The sequence below is a fragment of the Muscardinus avellanarius genome (assembly GCF_963383645.1).
Source record: "Muscardinus avellanarius genome assembly, chromosome: 1".
In the NCBI taxonomy this organism is placed as follows: Eukaryota; Metazoa; Chordata; class Mammalia; order Rodentia; family Gliridae; genus Muscardinus; species Muscardinus avellanarius.
In genome coordinates this window covers 44,668,620-44,684,478 of record NC_137786.1, presented here as the reverse complement: position 1 = coordinate 44,684,478, position 15,859 = coordinate 44,668,620, and the positions used below count along the sequence as shown (strand labels likewise).

The window sequence follows — 15,859 nt, the reverse complement described above, 5'->3', positions numbered from 1 at the left end:
CTCTCTCTTTCAGGTGAGAGTAAATTTGGGTACAGGTGAACAAGTACTCCTTTCTGAGCAAAGACTCCTTATGAACGACTTAGTTTGGCATTTGGTGGAATTTTATTATGTTAAGGATAGTCTTGTATTGGTTATTGACAAACATTACAAGACAAATGGCCAAGTGGCTGGTGGGACGCATAATCTGAACTTTCACCATGGAATCTACCTAGGAGGCCACGAGGGACTCAAAGTCTCTTACCTAGATGGAAAGATCCCTAACTTCCGTGGATGTATGAAGGACGTCGTGTTTAACCAGAAGGAGATCCTTGCATCCCTTAGATCTTACCCTGGTTTTAAGAAGGTTTATGAGGTGTCATTAGGATGCAGTGATGAGTTTTTTGCAGAGGAGAAGGAAGCCATTAATTTTTTTAGCTCCAGATCCTATGTTACTTTTCCAGAGTGGAAGGTACAAGGGGAAGGGCTGCTGGGATTTGCTTTGCAAACTGGAACCCAACAAGCCTTACTTTTATTTCAGTCAGGTAGGGAAGGAGGTTTTGTTGCTTTGGAAATACATGAAGGTCTATTGAAGGCTCATGTAGGAAGAAGTGAGAGTAAAACTCAGCTTTCTTCTCTTAGCTTAGTTAGTGACAACAAGTGGCATATTATTCAACTCAAACTCAGGGGAAGGCATCTGGAGCTAATGGTAGATGAACAAGGGGTAAGGACAGTGCTGCCTTTGCAAAGCAAACCATTCATATCTGAAGGACCCCTCTTCGTGGGAGGACTTGATAGCCAAATGCAGGAAGAAGTGAAGAGGTTAGAACTTGCCTCTGTGCCCAGAAGATCTGCCCGGGGAATCTCTTTGAAAGGGTGCTTAAGAGACTTGGAAACCAACTCACAAAAGAGAGCATTAAGGGATGCCCTTGTTTCCAAAGACATTTCTGCTGGGTGCAAAACTAAGAGTATTGATAATGCAAATTCTCTTGTAACCACACCGGAAAACCTGCTTTGGTCGGAAGTTTCCCATTCCACTGTAGTCCCTGGGGCTGCCAAGCATTTTTTTCAAGATGGGAGTAGCTATTTTTTGGTTTTGAATAACTTGGAGGTCCAAGAAGGTGGACGAACTTTACTGGAACAAAAGCATATAAAGGTGAATGTGGAATTTAAGGATGTGGGTATCAATTATTCCCAAATACTATTTAAAATAGAGGAAATGCCTACTCATGGGTTCCTTCAATTAGATGTTTCACCTGAGCATGAAATGGAAAAGGCATTTACACTGTTAGATCTGTGGCAGGAAAAGGTGTGGTATGTCCATGATGGTTCAGAAGAACCTATGGATTATTTTACATTTTTGATCTCTTTTAACAGCAAGAAGGAAATGCCATTGTATAGGCAGGGCCGTGTTCCACACGTGTTTAACATCATTGTTATTCCAGTGAATGATCCCCCATACCTTGAGCTCCAGGAAGGAAATTTGCTTGTCCTGTTTGAGAACTCTAAGAAACGACTGACCTCAAATATAATACAGGTGTCAGACCCTGATACAGGTTCTTCGAGCCTTAGCTTTTCGGTTCTTGGCAACTTCAATTCAGATGCTGGGTTTTTAGAAAATGCTAATGATCCTGGGAGAGCCATTAATGGTTTTACACACTTGGATTTAAGAGGTGGCAACATTTTCTATGTACACAGAGGTCATGGAAACTCTCGTATTGTTCTGAGAGCAACTGATGGTGAGCTGGATAGCAATACAGTAGTGCTAAGGGTCATGGCTATTCCGTGGGACTTTGAAGTGGCTAACAGAACTGGTGTGGTTGTACCACAAGGTGGCGCTGTTCTGATTACACATAATAACTTGTCAGTGGAGGTTAATGGTGAAAGACCTGAGATGGACATTCGCTACGATGTCACTCATCCGCCTCAGTTTGGCCAGATTCAGCGGCGGGGGTCAAATGGCGAATGGAAACACGTTAGTGCCTTCTCTCAGCGCTCCATTGATCGGAGTCGGGTCCGGTACTGCAGTACATTCAAAGAACTGCAGCAAGAGAATGTTATGGATCACTTTAAATTTAAAGTTAATGTTGAAGGAAAAGTCAGCAAAGAGCTCACGTTTCCTGTGACCATACAATGGCTGAAGTTTACGCTTCTGAAAAACGTTCCTCTAGAGATCAGTAACATGAACAAGCAAGTATTGAATTCTGTTCATTTGCAGGTTGCAACGCAGGGTGTGGAGATAGCCAAGAGGGAACTGCAGTTTAAGTTACTGACCCCACCTGAGAAAGGAAAGTTGATACTTGGCAATAAAGTCCTAAAGACAAACTCAATCTTCAGCCAAAAAAATATTACAGACTCTGAGATAAGTTATGAACCCCAAGAGAGGCCAAGGGAAAATACACAGGATAGTTTCAGGTTTTCTATTATTGCAAAATACATAGAATCAAAAGACTATACTTTCAGAATAAATCTTAAAACAAATAAGACGCACATTATTATAACAAACAGAGGGTTGATTGTAAAAGAAGGAGAATGGAAATTAATTACGAAATCTGAGTTATTTGTTCAAACCTTGGACGATCAGATCTTCCAATATAAAATCACCAAGAGTCCTCAACATGGGAAATTGAAACTGATTAGCTTTTCAGATTATCTGGAAAGTAATGACAGCATCATTACATTCACTGACCAAGACATATTGGGTGAAAATCTGATGTATATTCATGATGATTCTGAGACCCAGAGTGATGAATTCTTTGTTGTGGCCACTGCCAAAGGTCCAGACCAAGAGGGAACAGTCAGGGATTTTGACACGGAGCATCTGTCTACAGAAATCAGAGTCAACATTTCTGTTGAATTAAGGAATGATGAGAGGCCGGTGCGTGTAGTCGATAAGGCCTTTCATGTTGTGCGCAATGGCCAGCGCTTACTGACTCTGGAAGATCTCTGTTACCACGACCCTGACTTAGATTTTGATGATGGGCAATTGCTCTACATCCGGCGGGGCATCCCAAATGGAGATTTGGTGCGAACCAGTGATCCCACTCAGAAACTCTACCAGTTCAGGCAAGAAGACCTGCAGGAAAGACGGGTGCTCTTTAGACACTGGGGTGCAGACTCTGCCCGCTTTGTGCTGTTTGTGACCGATGGTGTCCATTACACGTCATCCCTTCTCGAGGTCAGTGGGTCAGACCCCTATGTCCAGATAGCCAACAACACAGGGCTGCTGGTACAAAGAGGAAAAGACAGCAGCCTCACAACAGCCAACCTGAGTGTCACCACAAACCAGGATGTCAGAACAGACCTCGAAGTCCAATTCCACATCACATGGCCCCCAAAGCATGGCAGAGTCCTTATCAACAATTCTGTGGGCCACTCATTTTCCCAGCATGACCTGAAGCAAGGGCACGTGGTTTATAGGCATGATGACAATGGCAGCTTTGACCTGTTCAACTTGACAGTGAAAGTTAAAGATGCATACTTAAAAGTGGGCATCTGGGTTCAAGTGTGCTCAGAAGGTGGCCAACATCATGCCCAGGTTCTGCACAGTAAGACCCTTGTGGTTGAAGAAGGTAAACCAGTAAAGCTGACTAGAGCAAGTCTCCAGGTAGGTGTCATCCCAAGCACCAAACATTATTATTCTCCTAGAACCATTCTCCTAGAACAGGGATTGATGATCTGTTAATTTGCTTCTGAAAGTTATTCTTGTGTTGATTTCTCCCCTGGTGTTACCAGGGGAGACAAAAAAAAAAAAAAAATGCAAAGGTGCCATTAAGAGGAAAAGTTGGAAGGTTTCACAAGTTTTATGCTACCAATTTTTGACAGTTGGAAATGGAATTATAGACAATGCTCAGCCTTATTTGAAAGCCGTGTTTACACATGCATGTATGTACATGTGTCTGTTTAGTGTAGTATGAACTGGGAATAAGGAAGGGGAGTATATATAAAAATGTTTTGGTCTCACTAAGTTGCTGAGGCTGGCCATAAGCCTGTGATCTTCCTGTCTCTGCTTTCCAAGGACTAGGATTGCCAGTGTGCACCACCATGCCTAGCTATATTAAGAGATATTTATTTTATTCATTATTAATAGCAACACTGCCAGTATCCCATTTGGTCTGAGTTACATTCATATTATGAGGATGCAGTAATTTGTGATGAAACAGTAATTTAAAAATCAGAAAAAGGATTGCTAACATAGCAGATGATACTATATTACACAATTTATTTCCCTATTTCTAAACATGGCCTTGCTGAATTTCCTGAAATTGATAAAGCTGGTCTAGACTAGTAGAATACCAGGGATCAAGCTGGAGTCACCTGGTTTCCAGGCTCCTATCTGGAAACTTCAGCAAAGACAGCCATGTTGATCAGACTTAGGAAGGATTGTTCTTTTTCAAGTGTCCTGTACAGAGTCTGTATGGGGAGAATTGGGGGGATGTACAGCCTCTTCTGGACTGAAAATAAATTTACTAAATGTATCTAACAATATGAAATAGAAATGAATCCAAATAGAAATAAACTTACTAAATAATGAGTTTTAACTAAAGGAATATAGGGCCTACCAGCTTTTGTAAATTCTTTTGTGAGAGCTTAAATTTAATATGTAAGTTTCACCACCAGGGGGCATATGAACTTTGATAACAAAATCAGTTGCAATAAGCTTTGAGATGAATTTTGCTGAATCAAATTAAAAATGTATAGAAAATGCTGAGCTGCTTAAAATGAGGGAAGCTAAAATTTCTTCTCAAGTCTTACCATTTTAGTAATTCAACTGCTGTTTTTTCTCATCATCTTTTATTTTTGCTTCTCATAAAATTGTATTTCATTCACCTAAACTTTCTGAGTCCTGGGTTTTTTTTTTTTTTTTTTTTTTTTACTGTTGTGTGTGATGCCTTGATAATACATTTGTGTCTAGTAAAGTGTTGGTGATCATTAATTTTCTTTGTTACTAGGGCTGATATTTCAAAATATTGGCATTGGCACCAGATCAAACCTATGCTTAAACTGTGTATCAACCCTGATTATAACTTAAGCCATTTTTGGACATTAATAGAAAATTAATAGAAAATTTATTAATGTTTCTCTTTTTGTGTCTGTGTGTGGTGTATGTAAATTTAAGGCTGGGGATGAAGGTAATATTCCTTCAGATGCTGTGTTCATAGTCAAAACTCCACCATTACATGGATACCTCCAGAAGTCTGTACCAGAAGGTGGCCCCTCGGATGCAGGTGGAATGTCCATTTTGAATTTTACACAGCAGGATGTTGATGATGGAAGTATCCTTTATGTGCAGGCAGCGCCTGAACAACAGCAGGATCATTTTTCCCTTGAGGTGACAAATGGTTCCCACGTTCTGAGTGGAGTTGAAATCCTGCTGGATATTGTCCCTAAGTGGATTCCTCTGGAGGTACAGAATTTCACAGTTCATGAAGGTGGATCCAAAGCCCTTCTGGAAGACCACCTCAAAATTCCAAGCAAATATTTTGAGGGACTTGACTGTGAATTTATTCTTCTTGAACCACCAAAACATGGTTATATTGAAATTTCAAATTTTCCAAGAGTAAAACTAATGAAATTTACCAGGAAACAGGTAATAACTCTCAGTTATTTGGGCATTTGGGGCATGAGAAAAAATTGTTTATTCTTTATTTTAAAACAGGGTCTCACTAAGTTACAAAGGGCCTCACTAAGTAGTAGCTGAGGCTGTCCACGAGCTGTGATCCCCCTATCTCAGCCTCCCAAATGCTGGGAATACAAGGGTACACCACCATGCCTGGTGAAAAAAAAAAATTGTTCATCATTTAGACTCATGGGCTTTGGGGAATGGTGAGACCTTGGAGAGTTTCTAGTCCAGCCTCCCATCAGATGGCTTTCTACCCTATCCCCATAGACAGGTTGTCCAACCACTGCTTAAGCATCTTCCATGAAGACTGAATACTGCCTCAGATGGGTCTTTCTACTTTTAAAACATCACAGTGTTAGTTCTTTACTCGGAACTAAAATCTGTCACTTAGAAACTTCTTCTCTTATGTCTTGACTCTGGTATCTCACAGGATAAGTTATACTTTCTTTCATTAAAGCTTTCTAGACATTTGAAAGAAAAGATTATTGAGTTTCCTTGGATTTTATCTTCTCTGGGTTAGACATCCCTAGTCTTCCATCTTTTGCTTGTATGAAGTGAGTTCCTTGCACTACCCTGGCTTCCTAATTCTGGATGAGTGTCACATTGGCACACCACCTCTCAGTGATATCAGGGAGACACCCAGATATAATGATGGATTTTTTAATTGATTTTTCCCCCTACTCAACCAACAAATTCTTACAGGGTATGTACTCCACGCCACACCCTACACTGAGCCCAGGGCTGTCAATATTCAAAACAGCCCAGTCCTTGCAGTCAGGGAACTGAACCAAATTGCCAGTCTGGCATCCAGTCAGCATAAAATGACTAAGGTTAGCTCTAGGGTGCTATCAGATTTCTTTGCCTTGGGCTAGCATGGTATTATTGCCAAACATTCCTTCCTTCCTTCCTTCCCTCCTTCCCTCCTTTTTTTTTTTTTTTTTTGGTACTGGGGATGGAACCCAGGGGCATTTTACCTCCCAGCTACACTCTCAGCCCTATTTTTTATTCTTTATTATAAAATAGGGTCTTACTGAGTTGCAAAGGGCCTCACTAAGTACCTGAGGCTCTCCGTTCATGAACCGTGATCCTCCTGTCTCAGCCTCCCAAGTGCTGGGATTGCAAGTGTGTGCCACCATGCCCAGCTTTTTCTTTCTTATCATGAATGAAAAAACAATTTCCATTACTTTATTTCTGAATTTTGAAAAGCAACTTTCAGATCTCCATCATTTCCTCTATAAGCCCATACCAATACACACTCTTCAGGTTGGAAATCATTAACAACCACCTACCATCTTTGGTTGGCTTTGTCTGGTCAGCTAGAAACACCTGTGTACTGCTTCATTTTGCTTCTTAGAATTTAAAGTCATCGTCTGATTAGAATCAATTTGCTGAAGGCTTACTCATTCAAGTTACTGTGTGGTGTTTCCACGGTAAGTAATACATATTCCTTGCCCTTAAGAGTTGCTATGGAGGAACCAGTACACCACTTTTAATATAAGGTCCTCTTGCCTGTAACACTGCACTTTCACAGTGGGGCTATGAGAGTACAGAATCGGCATGTTTGATTCTAGTGGAAGAGCACAGGGGAAGAGTATAAGGAAGGCTTCACAGGGGAATAACATTTAACCTCGACATCAAGGAGAGAAAGAGCGGGAGGTAACAGAGGAGGAACCAGAAAATGGCAATGCAAGTCAAGGAAGCAGCATGGCCAAGAAAGCAAACCTTAAAGCAGAGGGAGATGGGGGTGGGATGAGGAGTCATCCCCAGGCTGGGGAGTGGCAGAGATCACTTGGGCTAGACTGCGGAGGAGTCCTCACCTCTGTCCACAGGAGATGTATCCTAAGTCACATGTCAAGGGGGCTCCATTTAACCAAGTTGCATTAGGAAGCCACAGAAAAAAACAGAATGCTGAGGGTTGGTTGGAAAGGACTTTATATGTCAGACTAGGGAGGATGACTCTTCAGCGACCTCAAGCCAGGGTCCCTTAATCACAACTTCCTTCTCAAAGGCTGGACAAACCACCTATATTGACTATCTGCTCTGGTGTGAGTCAAATTAAATACTTTGCACTTTGTGCATACTAGGCGAGAGACTGAGCACTAGATTTGGGTAAACTATTGGTCCCTGTAGTTATTGGCTGTGCTTCATAAGAGTGTGTATTTAAGGATGATGGCTGACTTAAATCTGTGTGTTGAAGTACGTGTGCTCTTGTGGCATCTACATCATCAGGGAGCAGGTTCAGAAATGAGTGAAGGTCATGTGTCCCTGCCTTCCAGTGACCTCTTTCTCCTGTCTCATTTTACATGACTCCTGAGGTCTCCAGCCTCTGAGACATCATTTTTCGTTAAAGTAATACTAATTCCTAAAACCTAGTGGCTGTGGCTGGTAATGAGAGTCTCTGGCTGTGGAGCCCTTTCACTTATCCAGTAAGTAGGTTTTGAGTATCAGTTATATGTCAGGGATGCCAGTTCTGGGTTCTGAGGATAAAGCAGTGAACTAACTAGGCAGTAATCCTTGACCTCATAGAGCTTTTTACCAGGTATGGGGAAGAGGGAGACAGGGAAAGACAGTAAATGAAATATATGGGAAGTCAATGGCAAAGCTTAGTACTCTAGAGAAAAATAAAGTAGAAAAGGAAGCAGGAAGTTCTGGGGCCTTTATTGACATGTGCATATGCATGTGTGTGAGTGTGAGCGTGTTGATGTTCAGTTTCTAGTACAGTGATCCAGCAAGGCCACCGAGAAGGGAGAGCTGATTACATAGAGAAGAGTATTGAGGCCGAGGGCAGAGCAGGTGCAAGGGCTTCAATAAAGATCAGAGTGTGGTCCAGCGCTGCAGAAGCCCTATGAATGGTGGGAGAGCAGCAGGTGAGGCTGGGCCTGGGGATTCACCTTTGACCCTTGGGCAAAAAGTGATATCTGGAGCAACGGGGTATGGGAGGAGGTGTGCAGAGTAGCAACACAGTATGCCCCGGAGCAGAATTGGTGATAGGGGACCAAATACTTCTTAACGTTTTAAGATTTTTTTTAATGAAATTGTTATATTCTTGAGTTTCAGGTTTACAGGTGTTTTTTTTAGTTTTTGAAGTCTAGGAATAGACAAATTCCTAATACACCCTCTCTTGGCCTTCATATTAATACTATTAAATGATATATAATTTTGGGAAGTGCCACTCTATTGAGAAAATGATATATTTTTCCAGGAAGAATACCCTGGATATGGCTGCTATTTAAATGTTATGTGTCCCCTTCCATATTTGTTTTAAAATAATTAAAAACATCATGTTCCAGGAACATAGTCGGGCCTATGATCTGGAATTCCTCAGACCACAGAGCTCCAAAGAAATTCTCATAGCACCTGTGTACTAGTGGCCACAACTTTCCCTTGAGACCCCTCCTGAACTTTTCAACTCTTGTCAGAAACACCTTATGAGAGATCAAAAGACTTTGTTCAAAGGAAGTGCACCACAGGAATGGGCGAAGTTGAACTGTTAAAAATTTTGGCTGTATTTTATTAAAACAAACACAACCCCAGAGACTTTTTCAGAAGTTCAGCAACTCCCCTTTGGGGTTTGGAAATTCTCTGCATTGTACATTTGGGTTGCAGACTCACTGAAGCTAAGTTCCCTTTTAGCTTTAAAATTTTCTTGGTCTCGAATTTTTGATCCTGTATTATTATTATTATTATTATTATTATTATTATTATTATTAGTGCTACTGGGGATGGAACCCAAGGGCCTTCTACCACCAGGCTACAGTCCCAGACCTATTTTATATTTTATTTGGAAACAGGGTCTTAAGCCAGCTGAGGCTAGCTTCGAACCTGCGCGATCCTCTTGTCTCAGCCTCCCAAGCGTGGGGATTACAAGCGTGTGCCACCACGCCGGGCTTGATCCTGTATTTTTTTAGTGCTTTTGTCAAAGTCCTAAAACCACAGAATGTATTTTAATCAGATTTTTGGTTATTACAAATCTGAAAGGGATAATTAAGTCTTTGGATTAACATTTCAAAATTAAAATTAAAAAGATGAATAATCTAATAGGAGGATATGTAAATATTTGCATTTGGAGTATTATGGTGAGGGAGATCTGCCTTGATAGAATAATTTGATACCAATATATTTCATGATAGACTTTCCACAGGGGAAGCATGTTAGCTAGTCGTGGGTGGCATCCTTTAAGACACCAGGTACTGTATGAATATATGCCAATGTCAACATGATCCACATTATGATATGAGACTAAGGTGCACCAATAAAAAATAGAAAAAGTTGCACAGAAAACTTACTTATTCTGAAGGAGAAGGAGCAGGACTGTGGAGTAGCAGGTGTAATCTTACATAACAGTTAAAGAACCAATGCATTCTTAGCTCAGAAAAGAGAAATTTGGGGAACATAATAGTTTCCCTGGTCCATATGACTCTATAAAGAGTGGAAATCAACCAGTAGGGGAGAAGCTTCAGAGCCTAAATCTATCAGTTTGAGTTGTCCAACAAAGCAATCATTAACATAAAAAATGAGTCATTCTAAATAAACAAGTAGAGCCTGAATTTTATTGTGTTGTTCTATTGATAGAAAGGCTGGATTATGTCAATCCCCACATGCTCTGGTGTCAGAAATAACATTTAAATTCTGATCTTCTGGTTTTCACTCCAGCATTCTCTTTATATACCAGATTGCTTAATTTTTAGGCTGCAGTATTGTTTCAGAAAAATGATGTCTTTCTTCACAATTTGCACACTGATTATCAGACTGAAACTTTATGGGATGAGGATTTGCTTCTGTTTTAGAGATAATTTTAGAATTAGGATTTTTTTTTGTAGCAATTTATTCACATTTTAAGTCACATTTCAGCAAGTTAGTGATTCTGTTGTTGTTTCTAGGTGGAAAAGGAATTGGTTTACTATGTTCATGATGATAGTGAGGACCTTCTTGACAATTTCACCATCTTTGCGAATAGCTCAGAGCTTGGAAAGCAGAGTCTGCCCCAAACTCTTTTTGTGACTGTTGAATCTGTAAATGATGAAGCTCCAGTGATAACAGCCAATAATATCCTTCAGGTAAGTGCTACATGCTCTTGACTTAAATAAGAACCTTAGGGCTTTCAAATTGATTTCATTTATATTATTTCTAATGTTAAGTAATAAGATATGCAGCTATGTATGTTTATATATAGTTACGCTATATATATTCACATATATATGTATATGCACACACATATAGTTGACATAGTTCCATGGTTTTATTTTTATTTTTAAGAAATAATTTATTCCACATGTAGCTACTTAAAGTCTTAGGAATTAAGTTTCATATTTATTTTCTCCTCCTCCTCTTCCTTCTTTTTTCTTTTCCAGTTGAATCCAGGACATGGATGGTAGATAAGCAAGAAATGAGGGTTTTTTTTTTTTTTTTTTTTTTTTTTTTTTTTTAAGGAGAATCACAGACTTTTGTATTATGATTTATTCTTTGGAGAACCCTAAGACTCTTCTGAATTAAATGATGATAAAGTTTAGGTTTGTTGGGATTATTTTTTAGCAGCCTATCAGCTAGCCAAATAAAGGAATTTGTTGTTTTATGCGAACAGAGCAGAGTTGATAGTATATAAAATTTATGTGGTCCTTAGAAGCTTGTCCAGTTGGAGCGGGCTCAAAATCACTTCAAAAAACATAAAACAAATTTCTCTTTCTGCTGCAGCAAAGTCATTACTCCCATGAAGTACATTCCTTTGTTCATCTGTTCCATAAATTTCCCTTAGATGGGAAAGCAAATTAGCGATGATACCCATCTAATCTGATGTTCTTTTTGTACTTTAAATGAATACACTCTACTTAGGAATTTACAAAAGCACTTCCACTTCTCATATGTAGGCTTCAACCTGTTTTGAACTTAAACTTACAGCTGTCTAGGTGAGGGTCACATATACTTAAATCTTCAGGAGGGATACACTGTGTCCCATAGTTTTAAATGAATATTAGTTATGAGCAAGCATTCTGGGGAGTACTGTTGGGAGATGATGAAGAATTACAATGAGTTTCCTTCAGATGACATTTTTTGAGCAGGCACCACTCACTTTGGAGTCCCCAAGGCATGAGCTTTTGAAGGTAGGTTAGGCAGGTGTGCATGCATGGGGAACTCCTGTTAGTGTAGTAGTGTACTTGTTAAGAGAGTAGGCTTTGCAGTAGATAGCTCTGGGTATGAGTTCTAGCCTTCCACTGCTAGTTCTGTGACTGTGGGCAAGTTATTTAGCCCCCTAGATTGCTGTCACTTGGGTGCAGGAAATGGAGGCAGACTCATGAGGGCTAAATACAATGATGTAAGGCTTTCACATACATAGTGCTTGCCTGTGGTTAGCACTCAATAAATAGTAGATATTGTTTCTAAAACATGGTTCACATTTTTGGAGGGTAAAATAAGGCCACTACACAATCATGGGACAGTAGTGCTAGTCTGGGAGCATGGATCCCTTCATTCTCTCTGAGAATCCCCCAGGGATGGTTCCCAAGCACTCACAGACACTCATCTCTTAGCTGGCAGGGTTACCATTCTGCTCCTGCCCTGATCTGCATGTCACCCTGAGGTAGTATCTGCTGTTTGGCTTCTTCTGCTCACACTGAGGGGCTGATGTACAGGCAGCCCTGGCGCATTCCATGGGTGCCATCACTGGAAGGTTCCACCAGCCCTTCCAGCCTCACTGTTGGTGAGCTCATCGTTGTCAGTTTACACTCAAGGATCCCAAAGTTTTCACTTAGTAGAATTTCCTGATTTTTAACTTACAGTTTCTTTATATCTCTTCTTATAAGGATTTGGGCAGGAACCCACAAGACTTGGCTGAAGACAAATTTTAATAGTAAGAATTCAAAAAAGCAAGTATTAGCTGCCTGGTATGGTGGCGCACGCTTGTAATCCCAGCAATTGGGAGGCTGAGACCCGAGGTTTGAGGTTCGCGGACAGCCTCAGCTACTTAGCAAGGCCCTTCTCAACTCAGTGAGACCCTGCTTCAAATATAAAAAAACTAAAAACTAGGGATGGGGGCGTAGTTTGGAGGTACAATGCCCCTGGGTTCCATCCCCAGTACTCCCCCCCAAAAAAAAAAATCCAACAAACTAAACAACAAAAAAAAAACAACCAAGTATTAGCTGTTATTCTATGTTGGGGCTGAGATGTGTGCTGCCATTTTCCTCATTAGATATAAGAGAGACTTGCATGACAGTCTAACATCAGGCTCAGGTGGGCCTCATGGCTTGTTCACATCTCTGTTCATGGTCTCCAACAGTGCCTGACATGGAGGTAACAGGAAATATTTGTGGAAGAACTGAATAAGTGAAAATATAAGCTCTAAGTTTTCCTACCACTGGCCCGTGTTTTCTAGAGCAGGCTTTTGTCTTATTTGGTCTCCCATGGGTATGGCTGTGTTCCTGGGAGAGTCCTTGGCCCTTCACACATCTTTGCCCCTAGTGGACTTACTCATCAGATTATATACAGATACAGAAATATGAATGTGTTCACCCTCAAATTTGGTTTAGACAGATTTTCCAATATTTGTTTTTGGCACTTTCATCCTTGTCTATACCACTTGGAAAGATAGTAAATAATAGACTCTTTGGAAGTGTAAAGGAAGTTGGGTGGTTGGAAGACATGTAGAAAGTTGAAGCTGAGGAAAATCCAGTATTTCCACTTAGTGATGGTGCCGTCCCTTGGGTGGAGAGAGCCCGAAATATATGTCGGAGCATTTTTTGTTGTTGTTGTTTCATTGACTAGAATATGCTACTGTATTTAATGCCAAAAGCCAAGGATGTTTAATATATTATAATGTATGGGATAGTCCCAAGAAATGAAGAAATGTCATACCCAAAGTGTCAGTATGTTCTGTTGAGAAGCACTGTAGACCAAGAACTTGCCAGTTATGGCTTGTGGACCTAATAAGGTCTACTTTCTACTATTTGTGCGCAAATTCAGAATGGTTTTTAAGATGAGCATTTGCAATTGATTTAATCACCAGGAATGCTACCTTTGAATTCCATATAAGCAAAACGTTATCTCTTCAAAAAGAATTCCACCCTTCTCATTAGTAGGCCTGTATATTAATGTTTTCATTATTATAATGAAAGAACTTAGGCCAAATGATTTGTAAAGAGGTTTTTTTTAAGCTCACAGTTTTGGAGACTGTAAGTTCTAGTGAAAGCCCATGGTGGATGGCATTGCATTGGCCAGAGCCCAAATAAGAGAGAAAGAGAGAGAGAGAGAGAGAGAGAGAGAGAGAGAGAGAGAGAGAGAGAGAAGAGAGAGAAGAGAGAAGAGAGAAGAGAGAAGAGAGAAGAGAGAAGAGAGAGGAGAGAGGAGAGAGGAGAGAGGAGAGAGGAGAGAGGAGAGAGGAGAGAGGAGAGAGGAGAGAGGAGAGAGAAGAGAGAAGAGAGAAGAGAGAAGAGAGAAGAGAGAGAAGAGAGAGAAGAGAGAAGAGAGAAGAGAGAAGAGAGAAGAGAAAAGAGAGAGAGAGAACATCACAAGACAGGAAACCAGAAATCAGGGGAGGACTGTTTTATAACAACTCACTCTCATGAGAACTAATTCAGGGCCTCATGAGAATTATCTTAATCTCTTCCAAGGGTATAATGTTTAAGAAGAAAAACACAACAATGTTTTCATTATTTGAGTAATTTTCTCCTCTTCTATCAACCGTCCTCTCATTTATCTTTTTTCAGAGTGGATCCAGGTTGTCTGTTGTGTGTGTGCATGTGCTGGGGATGTAATCTAAGGGCATTCTAACTCTGAGATAAACCTCAGCCCTTTTTATTTTATGTTTTATTTTGAAGCAAGGACTCACTAATTTGCTGAGAGTCTCGCTGTGTTGCTGAGACTTCAAACCTAAGATTTTTCTGTATCAGTCTCCCGAATATGAGGATTATAAGCATGCACCACTGTGCATAGCCAAATTGTCTCTTAAAGTACATCTGCACTGGTTCTACCTCCCTCTATTTCTGATGTTCATTATAGTAATGGCTACAGAATAGGAAATCTTGCTGAGTATGGTGGCACACTGTTTCAAAATAAAACAGATTAGTGAAACCCTGTTTCAAAATAAGAAGTAAAAATGGCTCAGGGTGTAGCTGAGAGGTAGAATGCCTCTGGGTTCAATCCCCAGTACCATACATATAAAGCCAAGAATAGAAAATCTATTTTTGTCTCAGTCGGCAGTCTCACTGCTATAATTCCCAAAGTCTGACTATACAATTTAAAGGAAGGAAGATTTATTTGCTCATAGTTTTTTTTTGAAGATTTGTGGGTTCAGTCCATGTGAGGGATCTGTAGAGCTCAGGGCATGCTGGCAAGAAGCAGACAGAAAGAACAAGGGCTCTGCTCTCACATCATGGAGGCTGGAAACAAGAAAGTGAAATGTAGAAAATAGAGTTAGAAAGCAAGCAAATAAGGGAATTCAAAGACAAAAGCCCAGTCCCTAAGGCCATACCCCCAGGGACCCTTCTTCTCCAGCCACACCCCACCTGCCTATGTTACCACCCAGTAGATCTGTTACAATGGATTTATCTACCTATAAGATTATAACCTTCATGACTTAAATATATCAACTCTGAACATCAATACATGAGCTCTTCAGGACACATTCTATATTTCACAACAGTAATAGTCTCTGATTGGCCATGTGGCTGAATTTGGTTATGAGTCTGAAGATGACACAACGGTATTTTACGAGTTCTGATACTGCCATCTAATAGCCAACAGACTTATAATAAACATATTTATGTAAAGAACTATAAATGAGGAGTTTGAAGGTTCTCAACATAAAGCTTTGATAAATGTCTAAGGAGATAGAAATGCTAGTTACGTGTTTGATGTGTAATTATATTAACATGTATTGAATGATCACACTGGATCCCATAAATAGATACAATTTAAATAGGCAAATAGCCAGGCATGGTGGCGCACGCTTGTAATCCCCACGTTTGGGAAGCGGAGACAGGAGGATTGCGCAGGTTTAAAGCCAGCCGCCTTGGTTTAAGAGACCCTGTTTCCAAATAAAAAAATATATAAAATAGGTCTAGGAGTGTAGCCTGGAGGTAGAAGGGCTTCTAGGAACCCCAGTACCATAAAATAAATAAATAAATAAATAAATAAATAAATAGGCAAATAATTTTAAAATATGTGCCAATTTAAAAATAAAGAGATTAATCCATTACATATTATACAGTATATATACTATTTATGTATGTGTAATTAATACATGTACATATACATATAGACATATAAATA

The 15,859-nt window shown here is 40.1% G+C and overlaps 1 protein-coding gene across 1 annotated transcript in view; it reads left to right on the top strand.

The window, feature by feature from the left end:
* Positions 1–15,859, top strand: part of LOC308268587 (chondroitin sulfate proteoglycan 4-like) — a gene marked incomplete at both ends in the record, with an annotated part of 84,178 nt that overhangs the window by 16,740 nt on the left and 51,579 nt on the right. Inside the window, 3 exons of the mRNA XM_080703706.1 lie at positions 14–3,583; positions 5,096–5,566; positions 10,480–10,656. Coding sequence (XP_080559832.1) covers positions 14–3,583; positions 5,096–5,566; positions 10,480–10,656 — 4,218 coding nt within the window. The remainder of the gene's footprint in view (positions 1–13; positions 3,584–5,095; positions 5,567–10,479; positions 10,657–15,859) is intronic.